This window comes from Talpa occidentalis, unplaced genomic scaffold (assembly GCF_014898055.3).
Source record: "Talpa occidentalis isolate TD23 unplaced genomic scaffold, MPIMG_talOcc4v2.1 talOcc4.4, whole genome shotgun sequence".
NCBI lineage: Eukaryota > Metazoa > Chordata > Mammalia > Eulipotyphla > Talpidae > Talpa > Talpa occidentalis.
Genome location: NW_023604295.1, coordinates 32,992,172 through 33,016,083, shown reverse-complemented (window position 1 = coordinate 33,016,083; position 23,912 = coordinate 32,992,172). Strand labels below are relative to the sequence as shown.

The 23,912-nt window shown below is 40.6% G+C and overlaps 1 protein-coding gene across 3 annotated transcripts; it reads right to left on the bottom strand.

Moving 5' to 3' along the window:
* Positions 1-1,176: 1,176 nt before the first annotated feature.
* Positions 1,177-12,284, bottom strand: LOC119256779 (fetuin-B-like). Of its 3 annotated transcripts, XM_037524541.1 has the most exons (7): positions 12,045-12,284; positions 11,632-11,742; positions 10,274-10,361; positions 7,717-7,895; positions 6,930-7,031; positions 2,482-2,565; positions 1,177-1,554 (listed from the first exon to the last, which is right to left on the bottom strand). In XM_037524541.1, exons 1-7 carry the CDS (start codon positions 12,267-12,269, stop codon positions 1,177-1,179), a joined length of 1,167 nt encoding a protein of 388 aa, XP_037380438.1. In that variant the 5' UTR covers positions 12,270-12,284. The 3 variants fall into 3 exon arrangements, with proteins under 3 accessions (XP_037380438.1, XP_037380439.1, XP_037380440.1); XM_037524542.1 differs by lacking the exon at positions 11,632-11,742; XM_037524543.1 differs by lacking the exons at positions 10,274-10,361; positions 11,632-11,742 and having other exon boundaries at positions 12,041-12,284.
* Between the last annotated feature and the right edge of the window lie 11,628 nt (positions 12,285-23,912).

Genomic DNA, 23,912 nt, shown 5'->3' with positions numbered 1-23,912 from the left:
GTTCCTGCTGCTGCTCTTCAGCAGCTGCCTCCCAACCCTTGCCAGTCCTTTCAGTTGGCCCACAGGCTTCTCTGAGGTGACTTTAGTTGAACTACAGAAATGCAATTGTGATTCTGCCAGACTCCAAAAGGGGGTCTGAGACACTAATTGACACCCCCACAAAATCATTTCTCCATCTATATGAAGCATGTAAGAGTAATAACATGTGACTATTGCCTACTGCTATTAAGCTAATGATGCCACAGCCCATGTGCATCTTTTAGGTATAAGCAGCCAGGGTGGAAGACAATGATTACACCTGGAAAGTCTTCATCAAAATATCAATATGGGAGGGGGCACGGGGAAAGGAGGGATTGGGGTCAGAATAAAGGGGGTGCAATTGTGTGGGGAATATAAAAATAAAAAATAGAAAATTAAAAAAATTGTAAGGCAATAAAAAAAAACAAAATATCAATATCTTTTACATAGGGAAGTGTGTGTGTGTGTGTGTGTGTGTGTGTGCACATGCTAACTGAGGGAGAATTTGTCCTACAGATTTGTAACTATGAGGAGAGGCTACGATTGAATGTCATAATGGGCCCTTTAATACGTGTCCTCAGAGAAACTGCAAATGATAAAAGCTGTTGTGTCTGTTGTTCCCAAGTGGTGAATAAACACAGTTCAGATGCACTTTTCTTCTACTCAAATAAGAGTTGCCCAACTCTGAGAGCCACAGATTTCCAGGCAGAGGAAAAGTGGCAGAGGTTGGAAATGGTACAGGGAATGCTCAGTAAAGGAATTTGGAAGTGAAAGGGATGCAGAGAGAGTACAGCCCTCTGCTGGGTCTCTGTTCCTTGAACGAGGTGGTATTAGGGAAAGATTCATCACAGATGAATTGCCATCATAAAAAGAGTCAAGCATATCCATAGATGAAAGGGTGAAAATATCAGTGAGAGAAAGACAAGACAGACAACCAGCTATGGCCCGAGGCCTTGAAGGCTTAGGAGGCCGGCAGCCCGGTGCACAAGTGGACAATTGACTTCATCATTTCTATGTCCAGTCAACATGCTGAGATCAACAGGTGTCAAAGAGGTATTTATTAGCAACTTTCTACATTTGAACTGCCTCCTTCCCCTTTTCGCACCACCTCTCATCTTCTTCGGCTACCAGGTGACTATGGAGTCTTTGATGTGGTTCTTATGGAGGAAGAAGAAGAGGGTTGTCCTCCTGGGCTGGTCCTGGGCACTCAGCAGAGCGTTGTTCTTTGGAGGGGAAAGGTAGCACCAGCACTGTCTCCTTCTCAGGCCCCATGAAGAGGAAGGAGATATCCACAGGTTCTCCCTGGGGATTCCTGGTTAGATCCAGATGCACAGGGAAGGCCTCCACAGGAACACTTTCCTGGGACCCTTGGGGCTTCTCATCACCTAGGTCCGGGAGGTATTGGACAGATCCTTTTGGCACTGCTGTGGCTGGTGCATCAGTGGGAGCTGACTTTTTCTGCTGGGAGTCTTCCACCTTGGGCAGTTGCACAGGACCCAGGTTAACAGCAGAGTTTTCACCACCAGGAGTAGGGGCCTGAAATAAGAACATTTTCAAATAAGAGATTGCCCCCCATTTGAAATCCTTGCTACACCTATTACCAGGCTAAGCTGTCTGTGCCTTCCTGATGGAATGTTTTAAAGAGAGACCAGCTGTAGGGATGAGTCTTTGGATAAAGGATTAAAAAGTAAGACCAGTGAGGGCCAGGGGAACCAAGACCTGTAGAAGCTTGATAGCAAGTCATGCAAACTCAGAGCTGACAATGGGCCAGGAAGGTCAAATGACTTGTTCAATACCCAATGAGCTGTCCCCCTGTTCCCAGCAGCGGTAGCAACAGCCACCTCTAATTAATGGCTTAATTTAGTTTTGTTTAGAAGTTAACTACAGTCCCCTCCTCACACTTGTTTATCACAGGATCTGAATGAGAGAGCTGTTGCGATCTCATTCTATAGAGGAACCCCTGGCTCACAGTGGCAAACTTGCCCATGATCACACAACTCACAATTGGGAGGACTGGAGCCCAGGTGGCTCAACTCAACCATCCCTTTACTACACTATGCTTACTTCAAGTATGCGCTGAGTAATTATTGTGGAATTGATTGAATGCCTTTTGGAAACAACTAACCCAACAGGTATGCATAAGCGTTTAGGAAACTGAATTTATGCTACAGAGGCCTGAGTCATCCCAGCTAGTAGGTCCCTCTTTCTAAAGGAGTCTTATTTATTCTGCAGACAACATTGTTTCTGCAATGTTAGAAACAGATCTTTTACTAGCTACCTTGTGGGTGTGGCTTTCAAGCATTATGAGTAAAGTGGTGATCATACATTTTAGGGAGGTGAAAGGTAAGGTGAGCTAAAGGTTTAGGCACAGCTAAACACAAATATATCTTATACATATTTATAGATAATTTACATATGTATAGTTGCATTTCTTCTCAGCAAGACAAATATATTGAAAAGTACCTGTGATTTAAAGAAGTCACATGTCACAGAGACAGGCTTTACTCTGCTACTTTTTATCAGAGAACCTTTGCAAAGGCCAACAGCCTAAGGCAAGAAAAAATACAATGAAGCATGTTATGATTATCTATTATTTTAAATGGAAAACAGTTTGATTTTCGCTCATGCAGACACACAACCAATCAACATTTTTATGTACCTGCATGCAATAGGCAGGCTATCTGTTAACTCCTGCAAAATGATCCTTAGCAAATAATCACATAAAGTATACTAAGTTTCTCAATGACAAGAAACTAAGTGTTTTTGGCAAACAAACTCTGATTATTAGAATTTAGTGTGTGTGTGTGTGTGTAGGAGAAAATCTGTGTAGTTCTGCTTCTTGACTTCAAGAGCACTGAAGAACAATGATCTAGAATCCACCACAATATGTTTAAACAGATGGTCGCAATGATTCTCTATTGCCTATCTCCAGGTCATACAATGAGCAGGTTAGAAATTTTTCAGGCATGAAACTCCATTAAAGTAGGAAGTCCCTGGGGAATGGAACATAAGCCCTTCCCTTCTCCTGTTCATAACCAAGTCACATAAGGGAAGGGCTCTAAGAGAACATTCTGGAGAGAATCAGATACCACAGTAAGTATAACCTGGCCACTCCGATTCTGTCTAGGATTTACTGAGTTACCAAAATTCATAGACTTAGCTGTTGTACTAAATATATGACTATAGAGTTTGGGGACACATACGCTATGGAAATTGGTATGTTTCTCTCTCAGAACTTTTTGAGGTCAGGAACCTGGTTAATTAGTCTACCTTAGTGTGTAAGTGGAAAGAACAGAACAAGGAAGGCTATTTCTACCTTTGCTATAGTAGAAACATACAAGGGTTCCATGGGAAAAGCAAATATCATGGTACAGCTATTTTGCTAGTAACTACCAGTGGATGATCTTCCAGAGACTAAATAGGGGAAGAAATAGTTAACACAGAGGGGGTTCCAAGGAATCAGGAATCTTAGCAAGGAATCTTGCTAAGAAAGTTGACTCTCTGGATGAACCAACACCTGTATCACTTAAAAGAACCAGCAAGAGCGCATTTCATAGAGAGCCTATGGAGAACAAGAGAAAATTGTAAATGCAAGTTTGTTATGTGAAAGACATTGTACTCTTTGTCTCTAATCTTCTTAGAACTTGGAAGAGCAAAAGTAAGCAAAAGATAGAAGAGAGGAAGCAAGAGTGAAACAGATCTTGACCACTTCTTTACAGCAGAACTTAAGTTCTACATCCACCTTGAGCTACAGAGGGAAAATTTTTTGATTGAATTAGAAATAAACGTTTGATTCAGAATTGACTGAAGAAAACTTTTTTCATATATGAAAGTTAATCTTAGCTACCTAAGTGAAATTTTCTTCTAAAAATGACTAGAAAGAGATGAAATCTGCTCAAGATGTTATTGGCAAATGAGAAAGGTCACATAGAAGAGAGTGAAGAAATTTCCCTAATTATTTCTTGAACAAATTGAGAATATTCAATGGACTGATTTCAAAGGTTTTTTGAGAGTACATTTTAGATTCAAACACACACACATAGGTTGAAATTTAAAAAAAGATGGAAAGAATATACCATGCAACAAGAATCAAAAGAAAGCTGGAATGGGCCTCCCTGGTGGCACGAGGGTTTAAGACACAACCTATGAAGCTATTCACAGCCGCTGCAGGAGGAGTTCGATCCTGGCCAGGGAGCCACCCACATGGCACAGCAGACCTCTCCTGACTCGCTCACTGTTCCCTTCAGCAGTGTATTTCAGTCAATCCACCTGTTCTGTTCCCCACTCTGTCTCTGGTGAATCCTCTCACCCCAGCACCTCTGGACTGTACCCCAGTTGTTGTATGCATAAATAAATAAATCTTTAAAAAAAAAGTTGCAATGGTTATACAAGTATCAGGTATAATTGACTCTAAGACAAAACATGTAACTAGAAATGGAAATAGTTTTATAATAATAACAGTATTAGTTTATTAGGAAGACATAACTAGTTTTAAATATATATGCAGCTAACAACAAAGCAAAAACTGAGAGCATACAAGGGACATGTAGGCATATCTACAAAAATAATTGGAATATCCAGTTTGATAGAGACTAGAATAAGTATGCAGAACCTCAAGAAGGAAATAGAAGTGTGAATAACAATATAAGCCAACTAAAGTAACAGCAGAATATATTCTTTCTCAGTGTACATGGGATATTCTCCAAGATGCACCTTTTACTAAAGTATACCATAAAACAAGCCTCAATAAAGTTAAGAGATTTGAGGTCATGCTAAGTATGTTCTCCAACCATGGAATAGTAATAGAAATGAATAACAGAAAGCAATTAGAATTTCACAAATATGTGGAAATGAAAAAATGTGACCGAAAAGTGCCAATTGGTGAGAGAAGAAATCACAAAGGAAATTAGAAAATACTTTGAGTTGAACATTCACAACTTCAGATGTGAATCTAAAGCATTACTGAAAAGGAAAATTTCTAGCTGTATAATGCTTACGTTAAAAAAGAAAATTAGCCATCTGTAACCTAAATCTCTCCTCTATTAAGCTAGAAAAAGAAAAAAATTAAGCCCCAAAAATTAAGCCCAAGAAAAAGAAGGCTGTAATAAATAATAAGGAAGAAATAAATGAACCAGACAATAAAAAAGAATAGACAAAATAAAACTAAAAGTAGGGGGTTTTGTAAAGATAATAAAATTGGCTAAACATTAGCTAGACTGATGAAGATAAAATTACTTAAATTGCTAACATTAGAATGGAAAATGAAACATTACTACCAATCTTTCAGAAATAAAAAGGATTCTAAGGGAATAATATAAGAACAACCTATGGTCCTTACAATGGTGGCAAATTAGATAACTTAGACATATTCCAAGGAGGAGAAATGCTATAAAAATTGAGGAAAAATAGACAATATGAACAGAACTATAAAAAACAATGAGTAGTTTTTTTTGTGTGTGTGTGTGTGGGGGGGGGAAAAAAAAAAGTCCATGAAGAAAAGTCCAGGCTCAGATGACTTCTCTGATGAATTCTAACAAACATTTAAAGAAGAATAACCACACCAATCAGAGTCTCAAAAGAATGAACACACCAATTCAGAGTCTCAAAAATAAAATAGAAGGGTGAAAAAATTGTCTAAGTCATTCTATAAGGTGAATATTAAACTCATTAAAATCAGGCAGAGACCACATCAGAAAACTAAAAAGACCAATATCTCTTATGCATATATTTGAATAATCTTAACACAAAAATACTAGTAAAGTGAATTCAGCAACATTTTGAAAGGATTATACACCATGACCAACTGGGATTTATCTCTGAAGTGCAATATTGTTTTAACACATGAAAAACAATATTGTAATGTGTAATACTCATATATTAAAGGTGAAAAGATTCACACAATTATCTCATTAACTAGGAAAAGCATTTACATACTCCAACACTGTTTCTTGATAAAAGCATTTAACAAACTAGGCATAGAAAAGAACTTGCAACTCTGATAAAGGGCATGGAAAACCTACAGTAATCTTTTTATTAAATGATGAAATACTGAATGTGTCCTCCCTAAAATCTGGACTAACATAAGGATGTCTACTACCCCCATTTCTAGTCAACATTGTACTGTAAGTTCTACTCAGGAAAATAAATCAAGGAAAAAGAATTAAAAGGTGTGCAGATTGGAAAGGAAGAAGTAAAACACCAATTTGTAGATGGCATAATCTTGTATATAAAAAATCCCAAGGAATCTACCAGAAAATGATTAGATGATCTCATCAAACTTATAGCATAGAAGACAAATCTAAAAAATAAGTTTTATTTCTATACACTTGCAATGAACAATCCACATGAAACTAAGGAAATCATTCCATCACATTACTACCTGAGAGAATAAAATATTTAGGTTCACAAGTGAAAGTTCTGTAGGCTGAAAACTACAAAATATCATTGAGAGAAATTAAGTACCTCTGAAAAATGTGGAAAGAGCTGTTTTTCCTCATGTAGATTTGTTTTTAGGTTAATTTTTCTCACTTTGAAAATATCAACATAATTCAACTACAATTGAGTCTCTATTTCACATGCAGTATTACAAATGTAACTGGACTTTTTTTTACATAAAATCAGAACCATTAACACCACTGAGAAGATTCATCTATATTTTTGAGTCTCCTAAGATCATTCTTTTTCAGAGGCATCACATTGTTGATGAAAATTCTCCTTACAAGCGAATAAAACCTTATTAATGTGTGTGGGCCAGCACAATCTCCAACTAGCCCATTGTTTCTTGAGGTGAACAAAAGCATCTCATGCATTATAAAACCTCATGTGTAATTTATACTAACAAATAAGCCTGCTAAATATTTCTCACGTGTGAACACAAATCTTAAATTCTGAAGAAATTCAGAGATACTCACCTCTGAGTCAGGAGACTGATGCGTGCAGCTGCTGGCCTGGGATTTGGTACAAGGTGCCTCTTTGATTAAATATTCCACAGAGTATGAAGGTCCACCCACCCACTGAATGAGACAATAGTTGAGAAATAAAAATCAGACTTTCCACATGGGGAACTGTTGATTGGCAGCATGATTTTTACAGAACCATACACGCCCAAGTTGGGTTAGCACGGGTATCCCAGTGTCTATGTAACCCCACCATTATCAAAGCATGTAACAGGATCCTGATATGTAGAAAACAACCACCACACCTCCCTCCCCTTCTCAGGATATAAATGGACACTAAGCCTTCACTTGGGTGACCTATTTTTCCTCAGGTAAATGTATTTTTAGATTGGTTTTCCCCATTTTGATAGATAGCAACATAATGCAAATACAATTGAGCCTCCATTTACTTCAGCATCCACTCCCAACCCTAATATGACCAGAAGCTGACTTGTTGAATGGCCCTCGGTCACTCAGATCTGAAATGTACCAATAAACAGTGACCCCAAGTAGGGAAACCAGAGACTGGGTTTCACATTTCCCTCCCTGCCTTAAGGCCAATGAAATAAAGGAGTCACACACTTGTGGAAATCCCATGAATAGCTCAGACACTGAAACACAATTGCGCAGGCATCAGGTATTCCAAGAACCCAAGAGGCTGCTTATCAAAAGGCACCCCTCACAGCCTCCTCTCAGCTCTGGCTCCATGGCTACACACGGGAGACTCACTGTTGGTGTAATCTCCAGGGGCGTTCAGTCTCACCTGGCGAGAAACCATGGTGATTTTGACCAGAGAATACTGCTTCGAGGTGCTCTCACTGTTGTATTTTGCAAGAGACTCAGTGGCAGTTTCCAAAACACTGGGATCTGAGAAGTCACGGGAGACAGAACCACCAAGCACTGGGCAGTCAGGGCATGTTCGAAGAATGCTTCTTTTAGAAACTGTTGATTCCAAAGAGAGCACTTTTAATACAAAGCTCCTTAATGATTTTTTTTTTTTTTTGTTAAAGATTTATTTGTTTATTCATACAAGCACTGGGTACAGTCAGAAGCGCAGAAGGGTGAGAGAATTCACCAGAGCCAGAGCAGAACAGAACAGGCAGACTGACGAAATACACTGCTGAGGGGAGCAGCGGGTGGTAGGAGAGGTCTGGGCCCCATGTGGGACCCTCGCCAGCGGCTGGGGATTGAACTGTCGCTGCAGAGGCTGCAGGCAGCTTCGCAGCCCAGCGCTCAACTTCTGCGCCACCGTGGGAGGCCCTCCTTAATGATTTTTAATCCTGTTAACCATATAAACACAACAGAGGCAAAGACTGAAAAAAATAATAATAATACTAAATTTCAGCAAAGATGCAACAGAAAAGGTATTTTCTGGGGCCTCCCTGGTGGTGCAAGGGGTTAAGCACAGCATTATGAAGCCATCTGTAGCCTCTGCAGCACGAGTTCAATCCCTGGTCAGCCAGGTAGCAACACACATGGCACAGCAGACCTCTCCTGCTTCACCCACTGCTCCCCTCAGCAGTGTTTTTCAGTCAGTCTGCCTGTTCTGCTCCCCACTCTGTCTCTGGTGAATCCACTCCCCCTTCCCATGACCCCCCACCACACCTCTGGCCTCTACCCCAGTTCTTATATACATAAATAAATAAATAAATCTTTTTTCAAAAAGAAGAAAAGATATTTTCTGGATAGAACGCTGCCTGGATAAAAAAATGAATTTTCTACCATGTGCATGTATTACTTTTGTAATTAAAAAACAGTAATATTTTCTTACTTCACATATATTTATTTACTCTAGGAATTTTATTTAAAAAACATGCTATATGTATTTATATTGATATAAACATTTTTTTCTCAACTAGTTAAACATCTTCTAAAAGCATCGCCTCTAAGTGAGACTGAATATCTTAAACGCTTGGGATTTTAGTACTGTCATGTCTTACTCACAATTTGGTGCCTAACACCAAATATAATATGTTCCATGTTTACCAAATGCTCATTGAATAAGTGACTGAATGACCTAACAGAAGGTGGGTGCATACCTACCTTGGTAGAAAATGCAAGTGAACCAGAAAAACAATGCTCAAATCACCATGATATTGGATAGTATAATTACACTAATGGTACAGTTAGAATTTCTGATTAGGTGGAAATGGGGCTGGCAATCCCTGTGTGCCAGTTAGCTAGGGAACTTACCTTAACTTGTTTTTAGCAGCACAAACACATTGGTTTTGTCAACTGGAATCATCGCCAGGGGTCACTAGCTCCATCCTCATACCTTCGGTGGCTACATGTTCCCACTCTTAGTAATTGTTCTCTAATTTATTTTTAGGAGACTCATATGTTCACAACTAGGAAGCTTAAACGTGGTAAATAAAATGTTTGCTCCTTTACCTTGTCCTTCCATGTAACCAGCCACACTGTTATCACCTGAAGCTTGTTTCAAATACAGACACTCAAGTCAGCACCCCAGACAGAGAATCAGAATCTGCACTTGAACATGATCTAGCAGGGGAGAGCCATGCACATAATAACTTGACAATTGGTCATATCCTATTTCCTGGGTCTTGGATGCTGATTTCCCAAGAGGCCCCAGAATGATTGACAGTACATACATCAAAAATCATGAACCTTATCCTCATTCCAGAACATTGATACATTTAAGTGAGTGTAAAGATTAATTTTGGACTTCTAACATGTGACAGTGAGGAAGACTTGATAATTTTTCATTATATAAGGAAGAAAATGGAAGTAAATCAATGTATGGTGTGAGCTTCAGGAGTGGGCATATTAAAGTTTTACTGGGATGTAGAGAGGACAGCACTAGTCATTTCTTGAACAGAGAACATTGTGGAAGAGGTAGCTGTGTCAACAGTGCTCCCAGAATGGCTATGAGCTCAAGACAGAGGCTATCAGGAGAGGCATCCTCAGCAGAGGGAGCCAAATGAGCAAGAAGCCCAGGCTGGAAACTGTAAGGTGTGTTCAGAAAGCAGGGAGGCATCCAGCTGCGTGGAGTGCAGAGTGGTGCAGTCACAGAGATAGCCACCATATCTTCAGACATGGTGAGAAAGGGCACCTGAGCACCAGATATAGAAATTATGACATTTGTAACAGACAAAGAGTTAGGATTTCATACCCATGCTGAGTAATTACTGTGGGTGATTGTGGAAGTGGGAAATGCCAATTCTGGGTATAGCAGGAACATGGTCTTGGAATGAATAGATAGTAAGGAAAGGAAAATTCCTACACATGTGGGCATTGCCCTATTTAAATGCTTTTGCCCTTATTTTAGTAAAATGAACAAAATCAAATGAATATCTTACCTGGGCGAAGAGTACAGTTATAAGAAAGTGTATGGAGAATTCTAGCTGTCTTGTGCATATAAAATAATGCTTTGCATTGACCATAAACCTGGAACAAACACATGCATTTTATGACATGGAAGAAGAGTCTAAGACTTAAAAAAAAACAGAACCCAAAGTGAACATTTTATTTTTAAGTTCTGAAAATCTGAAAGACTATTCTGGTGGCTTTGACTATGGGAAACCACCAGCTGATTATCAAGCAGTTTAACCTACTTCTGGGGCACTGCCAGACCTCATCCCCCACGCTCCTTCCTGGTCCCGCGTGACTGGGCACAACTGAGTTGTAACACAGGAAGGTGAGCGGAAGTGACTGTAACCACTGCCAGGTCGGGCCCATGAAGACCTCCCCTGAGCCATCTGTACTGCTGCTGGTTCTCTTCCCAGAGCTGAGGCAGATGTGCTAGTAATCCCAGAAGCCTGGACTAGGAGGTGGCAGAGTCATAGCCACAAAGCAGAAAGACCCCTGGTCTCCTAATCACTCATGGAGAAAACACCTTCTTGTTCAGACATTTCTGTTTTGAACTTTACATGAGTAGGAAACAAACTTCTGTCACTTTTAAGTCTAGTACACAGCTAGTACCTCCTTTAAAAGTATTAAATTTTCAGGAGGGTAAATAGATTATTTGCTTTTCAAAAGTCAGCTTGGATAGTGTGATTAAATGATTAGGAAAGATATCTTAAACAGTTTACTAATATGATCTTGCATTCAAGTTATAAAATTCTTATTAATCCGTGGAGAAAAACCACTGAATAAGATTAAGTATAAAGTAAGACACTTATTCTGTGATTTTCAAGACTCTTCAGTGGTCATCTTTTAAAGACTCAACTCTGAAGCCCTTTACTTTCCATTCTAGTCAGTTCTCCCATGAAATATCTGAGAATTCTATCCTGCTTCCCTCTCTCAGCAACAAACCAACATCAATGCTCATTAAAATAAAATCAAGCAACATAAACCAAATGCTATCCCATCATCATTCATACAGTTTCCTTACACCCACAACGGAGGACTTCACCTCAGACCTTTATTTCAGAAGTTAAACACTGGCTTAGCATCCACAGGACAGTACTGGAGGTAGAAAATAAATTGGGGCAACTTTCCAATTCTGGGTTTCACAATCCCAGTGGGACTCTCAGAAACCCCTCATAACATGAGTTAAACCTGTATTCTGGTTATAGAACTAGAATGACCGCAAGGCACCATGTCCAGGAGATGATATTAATTGGCATTTAAAAGATGGTGCACCCTGAACAATCTTTACCCCAAAGCTAGAGGACACCTCTTTTCTCCCCTGGAGTCCCTGGACACACGCACTTACTGAATGGAACAGTGCTCTCCCTTTACAGTCCTTCCATGACTTCCTGCTGAGCACATGGCAGTCAGTCTCTATCACGTCCAGGGTGAGATAATACAGAGCTGCTGGTCCATCCTGTAGGCAGGGGTGGAGAAACAAACATGAGCAGCAACCCCTATAGACTGCCCCCAAATTCTCTGTTTTATAGCAAAGTCAAGGCTAAGATGCCTGTCAAAACTTCTCATCACATCTGCAATACTAGACAAAGGTAGCGATTAGCTTTGTCTCTAGTGACAGTGAGAGCATTGCAGACACAGCAGAGGAGAGCAGAGCTGCTCAGCAGCTTTCAATTTGGAAAGCACCGGCAACATGTGTCCCTGGTCCCCAACCCTGGCCAGCCCAGCGAGCACCTGCCCGGGTAGGGGACCATCACTTGCCTGTCTGTGTTCACGGACATCGCTCACTCGGTTGAGGCTCAGCACGTAGCCATCCTTGCGGTCCCTGTTGATGTCCCCCAGGGCAAAATTAGCAAATGACAGCACATCTGAGTCATTGCAGCCACGGGAGAGTAAAGGCGATGGGTTGAAAACTGGCAGGGGTGGAGATGTAGCCCCAGAGCCCACAGCCAGGGCGCAGAGCACCAGGGGCAGGAGCAGACCCATTCTGTGGGGAGCAGATCCCAGGAGGTGGCGGTACAGGGAACTGCAGAGAGGAGGCGTTATATAATGCTCTGTAAGGCCAAGCAGAGGTGTTTTGTAATCACAATCTGAACCTATGATTTGAAACCAGTATTCGAAACATGATGTCCCATTTTTCTCCTTGAATAATAAATGTAGATTTCCCTGAGTCAATACTTTGGAAAAGGTTTGCCAAATTTTCTAACCTTAGGTCCCTGAGCAATCTCTATTAATGTGTACACGTAAACAAATTTGTTTCCTAATCTTTTCCTAGGAAATCCTAATAAACACTGACGTCAAGGCTACTGGTTGGTCATGATTGGATTCTGCTGTGTCCAGGGATCCGCCTGAATCAGAATATGACGGATTCTCACACCCTCCCTGGTTCCCTTGCACCTCCCTCCAGCTGATGTCCTCAGCCACTCAGACTAGTCTCAGGCTTGGGGCCTGGGGTCTTGGTGCCAGTGGTGACAAGTGTGTTCCTACTTCCTGCCTGATGCCCATGTCACTGTTCATGTTAAACGCTCAGTGACCAACATGAGGCACCACAGAAAGTACTAGGCTCTTTGGGTATCTGACTAAAATTTGTTCTTTTTAGCCTTATTTGGGTTCTTTTCTTTAAACAAAGACCTATTGGGTCAAAATGAAGTACATGGCATACCAATAGCTCCCAAATCACATGCTAAATGTACGTTTCTTTCTCTGGGGCTCCATGGTAACAAATTCATAAATAGGTTAAAAGCTATGACCACTGTTGAGAGATCAAGACTGGAAGGTGGCTGGAGCACCAGTTTCTACGGGCGTGGTTCTGAAATGATGCTGCTGTCTTGCTGAAGGCCTCCTTCCCTCAGAGGTGCTGGTTGTCATGGGTTTCACTATAACAAAAGGCTTATTACTAGTTCCACCCTAACCAAGACATACCCACACACTGGTCAAAGAAAAGAAAGGGTATTAACACTGCCAAGAAGCCTCCCAAAGTCTTGTTAGCTGGTATCTTCAACCTCATTTATTAACGGTGTCACCCCAAATCATGTGTCCTTTCCAATACCTTACATGTGGTGACATCTGTAAAAGTGACAGTGGCAGACCTGACTACAGGACACACACTCATGCAGAAGTTGCAGGTTTGGCACATTTTCTTTCAGTGGAAGTTCAGATATAATTCAGTTCCTTCTTCTCTGGATTGTTCTTAATGTTGGGGATTAAGGAGACACTAATGAAGAAATACAAAGGTTATGGGTTGGAGGGTGGGGGAAATGGGTGGTGTTGATCAAAGGTACAAACTTTGTATAGGATGACTAAGTTGTGAGGATAATTACATCCATGTGCAGCACAGTGACTACAGGTAGTGCTGTATTGTATGCTGGAAAGTTGCTAAGAGAGTAGATCTTAAATGTTCTCACCATGAGAAAAAAGAAAAAAGTCTGTGAATTGTGGCTGTATTAACTAACTTGATTATGGTGATCATTTTGCAATAAAATATATATCAAATCAGCACGCTATAAATCTTCAACTCACACAATGTTATATATAGTGTATATCTTAATAAAGTTGGGGGTAGGATGAGAACAATACCATGGTAACCAAATGATCAAAACTTACATCACCAATGGGAGAAACAGACACCACGTGTTTCTTGATGATGCACTGAAGACAATCTCACATCTCTGTTATTCCTGGGGAGGGGGGGGCAGGAATGGCATAACAAATCTAATCATGAAGACTGGAAAAACCTGAACTGATGGACATTCCACAGAGCCATTAATTAGCTTGTGCTCTTCAAACACGTCCATTCATGTTACAAAAACAAGAGTTTGAAGGGATATATGCATTCCTATGTTCATTACAGCACAGTTTACAATAGACAAGCTATAGAAACTACCCAGATGCCCAAAGACAGATGAGTAGATTAAGAAGATACGGTGTACACACACATTGGAATGGGACTCAGCTATAAAAAAGAAAATCTTGTTATTTGCGATAACATGGATGGAATTAAAGGGGGGTAATGCTAAGTGAAATAAGTCAGAAGGACAAAGACAAATACCAGGTGGTTTCACTTACATGTGGAATATAGAAAACAAAGCAAAGGGGGCCTCCCTTGTGGCACAGGCAGTTGAGCGCCACACTGTGAAGTCCGCAGCCTCTGCAGTGCGGGTTCTTTTTTTTTTTTTTTTTTACCATTTTATATTACTATCTTTATTATATAAGAGCATATACAGAAAGATATATTTTATTTTTTGAAGATATCTTTAATATTTCAATTCCAAAATTTCATGAATTTTGAAAAACTAGATTGATCAGAGTATCTCAATGTGGATTTATTTATTTATTTTTTATTGATTTTTTTTGTTTCGTGATTATTTTTTTTTCATCTTTTATTTTTTAATTTTTTTAATTAATAATAAATTTTATTTTTATATTCCCCATACAATTTCAACCCCCCCATTCTGACCCCAGTCCCTCCCCTCCTGCCCCCCCACCTCCCAAAAAGTGTCTCTGGTTCATAGTGCAGGTTCTATCCTGGCCAGCCGGCAAGAATTAAACATGGCGCAGCCAGACCTCTCCTGTCTCGACTGCTGCTCCCCTCAGCAGTGTGTTTCAGTCAGTCTGCCTGTTCTGTTCCCCGCTCTGACCCTGGTGAATCCTCTCACCCTCCTGCGTATCTGGTTTGTTATTTTAACAAATAACATAGAGTGGGTGACTTAAACAAGGAATTATTTCTCAAAATTCCAGAGGTTAGAAATCCTTCCCTAGAATTTCAAGGTCAGGGGGGCCGACATGGTTGGGCATGTGAAAAGGACATTTTCTGGGTTATAGACAGTCGCCTTCTGCTCCATCTTCATGTGGTAGAGAGAGAAAGTGATGATATTTTCATCTTCTTTGGACAACAGTCCCATCTACAGGGATCCACCCCAATGATGCCATCCAACCCAGTCATTGGGTTGGAAGAAAGAAAGAAAGAAAGAAAGAAAGAAAGAAAGAAAGAAAGAAAGAAAGAAAGAAAGAAAGAAAGAAAGAAAGAAAGAAAGAAAGAAAGAAAGAAAGAAAGAAAGAAAGAAAGAAAGAAAGAAAGAAAGAAAGAAAGAAAGAAAGAAAGAAAGAAAGAAAGAAGAAAGAAAGAAAGAAAGAAAGAAAGAAAGAAGAAAAGAAAGAAAGAAAGGAAGAAGGAAGGAAGGAAGGAAGGAAGGAAGGAAGGAAGGAAGGAAGGAAGGAAGGAAGGAAGGAAGGAAGGAAGGAAGGAGGAAGGAAGGAAGGAAGGAAGGAAGGAAGGAAGGAAGGAAGGAAGGAAGGAGGAAGGAGGAAGGAAGGAAGGAAGGAAGGAGGAAGGAAGGAAGGAAGGAAGGAAGAAAGAAAGAAAAGAAAGCAAAGGGTCAGACAAAACTGAACAAAAAAAAAAATAGCCTAGAAATCTGACTGTAGAATTGAGGCTACCAGAGTGGAAGCGGGAGGGGCTGGGGCAAAGTGTGGACGGAGTACAATGGACTATAGTGGAGAACTACAAGTGTGTTGGTGGTGGGTGTGGTGCAGTGACATGCATGTGAGCCACATGGTGTTGTAAACCAATGTAGCCTCAATTAAAAAAAAAAAATTTAAAAAAGCAAAAAGAACAATTAGGGGAAAACATTACCAAAATATAAATTAATAAACTCTAGAACCAGGGCCTCCCTAGTGGCAAAATGGGTTAAGATGCAGCACTATGAAGCTATCTGCAGCCACTGCAACACAAGTACAATCCGTGGCTAGGGAGCCACCCACATGGCACAGCAGACCTCTCCTGACTTGCCCGCTACTCCCTTTCTGCACTGTATTTCAGTCAGTCTGCCTGTTCTGTTCCCCACTCTGTCTCTGGTGAATCCTCTCACCCCCAACACCTCTGGCCTGTACCCCAGTTCTTATATGCATAAATAAATAAATCTTTTAAAAAATTAAATAAACTCTCAAACCCTATTGTTCTAGAGTAAAAGAGATTAAAATGACAATACGCAAATGTCTTAGATATATCTTAGGATGAGGTAGAAAGATTGCTTTAAGGAACAGCATTGGTACAGTTGGGAGATATGCACATGAAATGCAAATTGTATGTGTTAAAAGTTTCTGAATTTGAAAACCAGACAATGATTATGTAAGCAAATGTGTTGTTCTTAAGAAATAGCACTGAAGTACCTTGAGATCAGGAGGAAAGTGCATGAGATTTGCAAGTTATTCTTTAAGGGTTCAGGAAAAAAAGTATACTTGTGTATGTGTGCATTTGTGTATGAAAGAAGAGGCAGAGACTGTGACAAAATATCAGCAGTTGTTAAGTCTGGACAAAAAGTGTATGGGAAGTATTTGTACTACTGCAATTCTTCTGTAATTTTGAAGAAAATCAAAATCAAAATTTATAAATACTATAATGATTAATATTTGCTCTAAAAGTAATACATGATAAAGATCAAGAAGCAGGAGATTAAATTATCATCATTATTTACCATAAATAGTCAATGCTATGGACTGATTGCTTGTACCTACCCCAAAAAGTCTACTAGATGAAGCTATAAATCCCAAGGTGATGGTATTTGGAAGTGGGGTCTGAGGGAATGACTGGGTTGGATGGCATCATCGGGGTGGATCCCTGTAGATGGGACTGTTGTCCAAAGAAGATGATAATATCATCACTTTCTCTCTCTACCACATGAAGATGGAGCAAGAGGCGACTGTCTATAACCCAGAAAATGTCCCTTTCACATGCCCAACCATGTCGGCCCCCTGACCTTGAAATTCTAGCGAAGGATTTCTAACCTCTGGAATTTTGAGAAATAATTCCTTGTTTAAGTCACCCACTCTATGTTATTTGTTAAAATACTCCAAGCCAACTAGCACCAAATTATAGGAAATCCTGACGATAATGTGATGTCCCCGTGAGAGTTTACATTTTGGAGCCAATGCTTATATAGCCTGAGACATTTCCAGCAGCAGCATTCTCCATGGATTCCAAGATTCACATTCCCACTAGCATTGTGTGAGTGCAAATGTTCACTATCCATTTGCAACTAACCTCACAGGTGATCCCTGCACCTCTGCTGAAGCCCTGGGTCCATGAAGCCTGATGTTTTTCTGTGCTGACCTGGCTTCCATCCCTGAGTCTTGCTCCTTCCACTACTTTTAGTAATTTCTGCCTCATCTCTTTAGATTCTAATGTCATAAAAGAAGAAATGTTTCATGGGGTGAGCCCAGGACTGAATCACTAACTGAGCTCCTAAGTCTGTTCATTCATCTAATACACAAGACGCTGTGATGGGGGCACGGGAGCAGGGCCAGAAATGGCAGCAGAGTTGTGATTTGGGGAATATATGAAGGAGGAATAACAGGAAAGAGATGTCCCAGGACAAGCGAGGAGTTGCCTTGAATGAAAGAGGAATGAGATAAGCCAATTTTTGGAACAAATACCAGGCTTAATGCTGGCGAAATACTCAGTTGGTGTTTACAGCCCACAAGCTCACTGTTTGCCAACAAGGAACCAGTGGAGGAAGATGACCTCTGGTTGCTGATAGCAGAAGCACTAAGGATCAATAAGGTCATCAGGACTGAGCTTAGGATAAGGGTCAAGAACAGCTTTTCATACTAGCCTTACTGGGATTTTAGAGACTGGCTGTCAGTGTTCTACACATTTCTCTAATTTTCTTTTTTTTTTTTTAAGATTTCTTTATGCATACAAGAATGGGGGTACAGACCAGAGGCGTGGGGCATGAGAGGATTCACTAGAGACAGAGTGGGGAACAGAACAGGCAGATGACTGAAAACACTGCTGAGGGGAACAGCGGGCGAGTAAGAGGTCTGTTGCAACAAGTGGGCTGCTCTCTGGCCAGGGATCGAACTCGTGCTGCAGTGGCTGCAGACAGCTTCATAGGTTGTGTCTTAAGCTCTTGTGCCACCAGAGAAGCCCTCTCTAATTTTCTAAAGAGACTCCTTACTTTATAAGATGGACCTTGCCCTTTACCAAGGCCCTTCAGTCTTTCTTATATACGTTGGCAGTGTTTTCTCTCCCACAGTCAGGGAATCTAAAGGAACCCAGGTTTCTCATATTATGAATACGCGTATGGTAGCAAACAGGGAATCAAATTAAAGGTAAGATCTGGCATTTGCTTAATTCAGTTGTTACTACTCCAGATGACTTTATCAGGACACCTCCAAAACTGATCACCTAAAGAAAATGAGAAAACTATCCCCATGAGGTTTCAGGTTTGTCCAATAGCCTGGGGATTTCCTGTGTGGTTCAAACAGCTTTAGAAATGATCATTCATTGTACATTCATAAACTCCTGCTGAGCAGAGACAAGGGCAAAGTACTAAACAAGAATGGAGAGTAAAGCATGACTAACACAGGGCCCCGACTGAAAAAGTAGCCTGAAGAGAGCGGGTATTTCTAAGGAGAAATTACAATACATTGTCGTGTGTGTGTGTGTGTGTGTGTGTGTGTGTGTGTGTGTGTGCGTGTGTGTGTTCCCCTCAGGTCACAAAGTTTTCATGGATCAATAATACACAACCTTATTTAAAATGAGTTTCTATTTAATATCATTAAATAGAAACATTGATTAATGATATTAAATAGAAAAATTGTGGTTCATTAGCATTAAATTCAAGGACTACAGCACTATAACCCATGTCTGACTGAAGCTCATCAAACTGAGCTCATCAAACTGCATTTTCCACTTTTTAAATCTTATGAACTCCTTGTTCCAAGGAGCACCACACAGCATTTTGGTACTGTATTTGTGGGCCAAGTAAAACAGCAAAATCTTGACTAAAGCACACAAAATTGAAAAAAAAAAAATGTAGTGCATTAAATATCCAGAAAGGTATATTTACTTACAGCATAACAGCTGAAATAGATGGCAAAGCGCCCCCTTGTCTGACCTCAACTAAGAATTTGCATTGCATTGTGAGACTCAGCTTTTTCACTAAGACTGTGAATGATGGAGAAAGTGTTACCAGTAGTGATTTGGGAGTTACACATGAGTTTTAGAAAGTAGATGAACTCGCAAACACAGAATCTGCAAATAATGGACACAGATGCAAGCACAATAGCGCGTGCGCACACACACACACAGGATAATGAATGACCCTGTTTACAGTGAGTTGAGGCAGTGATGGCAGTCATGTCTTCTAAGATGTAACACATCAATTATGCCTTTTGTTGGTAATTCCCAGATACCAACTGATGTGAACAATCCCTGTTGGTGCTTGAAGAGTGGAGGTGGATATGGACAGAGAAGGGAGGTGAGAGTAGGGAATAGGGGTGAGAATACAGGTTGGGTTAATGGAGAAGGAGGGAAGACTGAAAAGTCCTTCATAAAACCAGAGAAAGTTGTAGAAACTTTTACATTTCCTGTCCCTTCCCCACTACACCAGAATCTACACCAGCAGGATTTCAAAAGAGAACAAATAACTGAAGACTTTATTTTTTTTAATTTTAATCATTACCATGGCACTTCTCAATGTTTAAGATATTTGTGAAGTTTTTTTGTGAAGATGTTACAGGGCAGGGAGAGGGGCAGCCCAGACCCCGCAAACCTGCCTGCTCTTCATAGGTTCTGCCATCCGCCGCATCAACAAAAAAAACATAAGCCTTTAATGGGAAGGAACTTTAATACAATTAGGAAACAATACAGGAAAGGCAAAGAATATAGTTTCTAAATCAAGCACCCAAAGTGACCTGTCCCCTCGTGGGTAAAAGTCCATCCAAATGGGATTGGCCCAGAATAAGGCCCCAAAGCCTGCCACAGGTCTAAAGTATCTTCCTGTGGGACCCACAGAAAAGGATCAGAAACAACCAGACAAGTCTGGAGGGAAAAGAGCAAAATCAAAAGCAAGACAAAAACCGCCATTGTCGCCTCCCCACGGGTCTCTCACCCACATCTGTGTCACCCAGTCCATGACCAAAAGGCAAGTGCAGATTCTTCATGTTTCTCTCAGCTCCACATGCCTCCTCCAAGTCTCCCTTGGGCTCTCCACCCTGCTTCCTTCCTTCTTCAGTCTCCTCTGCAGCTCTCTCGCTCTCTGCTCAGTTCCACCCTCCCTTGGGTGGGGGCAGGAAACCTGAAACCTCCCCTTTTCTTGGGGACCACCCTGTTACAAAGATATTTGTGAAGTTTCCTTCACTTTCATGGTCTCATTGACTTGCAGAATATAAATAACCAAAGAAAACGAACTGGCGAAACAGCAGAGTAGTTCCCAGGCTCCATGAATACTGGACTGGTCACCAGAGTACTAGTATGCTGGTGTTGCGGGGTGCATGGAGGCAGGGAGACCACAGGGAGGTGGCCCTGAAACTTTGGTGCAGGGTAAGTGTGGCATATGTACAGACGGAGATGTGAAATTGTACTCCCAAAATTATAGTTACGTAAGTCATGGCAAATCAACAAATACTTTTTTTAAAAAAATGGCAGTGCAAACTCCAGGGAACTCTGGGCAGGGTGTCTAGCAGCACTGAGTGTCAGACCCTCAGGATCCAGCCGCTCTAAGCACATAGAGGAAGAAGAGGCTGTTGGGGAGTCCTGGATGGAGACGAGGGTCTCCTATACTCAGTTTATTTAACGGAAAGCAGAGAAGAATAAATACACTTTGAGAAATGCCCCTTTAAGAAACATTTGGTCTTAGGTCCTCTGATCCAGGTGAAGGACTTGCAGCTGAACTGGGCAGAGACTTCTGTGGCTGTAACAGGGGAAAAAAGATGTGCCAGCCCTTTGCCACTTTGTTATAGAAAGCATCAATAGCTTTCCTAATATTTTAGAAATTTGGAAGAATAGACACACAGACCAATGGAATCGAATAGAAAATCCAGAAATAAACCCACAGATTTATGGTCAATTAATCTTTGACAAAGGAGCAAAGAATATGCATTGGAGCAAAGAAAGTTTGTTCAATAAATGGTGCTGGGAAAACTGGGTCGATACATGCAAAAGAATGAAGATTGACCACTACCTCACACCATGCACAAAAAACAACTTAAAATGGATTAAAGAACTAGACATAAGACCTGAAACCATAAAATACATAGAATAAAATATAGGCGAAACACTACATGACATGCACCTCAAAGACATCTTTACAGACACATCACCCAAAGCAGTGATAGTGAAGGCAAAGATGAACAGCTGGGACTACATCAAATTAAAGAGCTTCTGCACAGCAAAACAGACAATAACCAATGCAAAGAGAAACCCCACCGACTGGGAGAACATTTTTGCACACAACACTAATGATAAAGGACTGATCACAAAAATCTACAAAGAGCTGATGAGACGCAACAAAAACAAAGAAAATAATCCAGTCAAAAAATGGGCAGAAGAGCTAAAAAGAAACTTCTCTGAAGAAGAAATGCAAATGGCCAACAGGCATATGAAAAAATGTTCAACATCACTTGTAATCAGGGAAATGCAAATCAAAACTACCATGAGATACCATCTCACACCAGTGAGAATGGCACATATTAAAAAAAACTAGCAACAACAACTGTTGGCGAGGTTGTGGAGAAAAAGGAACTCTCCTGCACTGCTGGTGGGAGTGCAAACTGGTCCAGCCACTATGGAGAGCAGTGTGGAGATTTCTGGACCTACTAAACATAGAGCTTCCACAGGATCCAGCAATTCCACTCCTAGGTATTTACCCAAATGACACAGAAACATCAATTCCAAAGGGCACCTGCACCCCTATGTTTATAGCAGCACTATTTACAATAGCTAAGCTACGGAAACAACCCAAATGCCCAAAAATAGATGACTGGATCAAGAAGATGTGGTACATATACATCATGGAATATTACTTAGTAATCAAAAAAGATAAACACATGCAGTTTGCAGCAACATGGATGGAGCTAGAAGGGATCATGCTCAGCGAAATAAGTCAGAAAGAAAAAGAAAAATACCGGTAGGTCTCACTCATAACAGGAATTTAGAAAACCTAAATAAGAGACCAGGAAAAAGACTAATTAATACAAAGTAAAAATCAAAATCAACAAGCAACTATAAACCAGAGACACACTGGTGGGGGCGGGAAGGGAGAGGCAGGGAAAGGAAGGACTAGAGTCAAAATAAGGGGGGAGGTGCTATTGTATGGGGAATATAACCAAAATGAAAATGCATACATTGTGCAAAGATGAAAAAAGATTTAAGAATGATATAAAATAAAATATTTAAATAAAAAATATTTTAGAAATTTGGAACTATAGATTCAGATTCTTGAAATGCACAAAGAGGGGGCAGGGAGAGTGCATTTCTATGCAGAAAGTTGCACATAGCTTGAGAAAGTGTCCCTTTTTTCCTGAAAGTCAGGTTCCTTATTTCAAAAATAAGATAAAAAATATCTCTGAGCATGGGTGGAAATGGGGTGTTTAAGGAATAGACAAGTTGCTGTTTATCTTTCTTCCCATAAGATGTCCTTCCAACATGCTGTGTGTGATGCTATCTTATCAGAGAATCATGGAGGGTTAGACCCTGGACATGCCATGCCCCACCTCCTTAAATGACACAGCCACATCCTGAAAAATTTGATGACAGGCCTGAAACCACACAGGCCGCCAGGTGGGAACCCCAACCTCCCAACCCACTCGGTGAGTGGGTGGTATTTGCTGTTCTCCTTCTGGTGGACCTTGGGATCAATACCTGGGGCAACAGACTCATACCAATAACTACAGGGCAAAGTCAACAGACGTCCCCACATTTTGCTCCATTTCCTGCACATGCAGAAATGCAGATCCTGGTGGGCTTGCCTGGAGGACAAAGTCCTCAGGGAGGAAGGTGCTTTCACCCTGGTCAGGGGCACTGGCCTGGGAGCTGGATGCTCATGGGCGGTCGTGGAAAGGCGGTCATCACCCGCAGTTGCTGGAGCTGCTGAGTGGACTATCTCCCTGGCTGTGTGACTTCAGGCATAGGTACAACTGAACCCACTGCCAGCCACGTTCCTCATCCATAAAAACAGAGACACTGTGTCTATTTTATAGCACTAAATAAGATCATACCTATGATTCATCCCCAGTGAAAAAAATCACAAATCATAATAGTTCATAGATTTTTTTTTCTTTCTTTTGTCCCCAAAGGACTCATGCTTATTAATGGATGTGGGTGCAGGGCTTGGAGAACTTCCTGCAAGTTTTCTAAATTTCTTTTTCATTAAGGGAAAGAAATGAATGCAACCTTAGCAAACCAATGCATGCAAATTATAGAAAAATAAAAAATGCAGGAATGTTAAAGATGAAAATAATTTTCTACTACACTATTAATAATAGTGACTGCATCTCTTTTTGATTTTCTAATGCATGCATCACACACATTTTTATGTAAAAATAATATTGTACTGAGTAAATTATAACTTGCTTTTAATATCCAACTATAGATGATAAAATTTTCACAAGTAACCCACTTACAACTTAATTTTAATGAGTACATAGTATTACATTGACACTTGATAGAATTAGTTGAACCAATTCACTTTGATAGACATGTAGACTGCTTCCAAAATGCCACTATTATAAACAACCCTACGATTAACATTCTTGTGGGTGTATGTTCGTTCACACCCTTAATTATTTTCTTAGTGCAATGCATCTAACTGGAGTTACTGGGTTAAAAGCAACACATAATGTAAAAGC

Bases quoted from the DNA above. Each gene is read 5' to 3' on its own strand.
- LOC119256779 (XM_037524541.1), bottom strand. From the start codon at position 12,269: ATGGGTCTGCTCCTGCCCCTGGTGCTCTGCGCCCTGGCTGTGGGCTCT. The intron at 2,566-6,929 runs GTGAGTATCTCT...TTCTTGCCTTAG, and splicing joins ATCAGTCTCCTGACTCAGAG to GCTGTTGGCCTTTGCAAAGG. The intron at 1,555-2,481 runs GTACTTTTCAAT...TTCTTATTTCAG, and splicing joins GTGACTTCTTTAAATCACAG to GCCCCTACTCCTGGTGGTGA.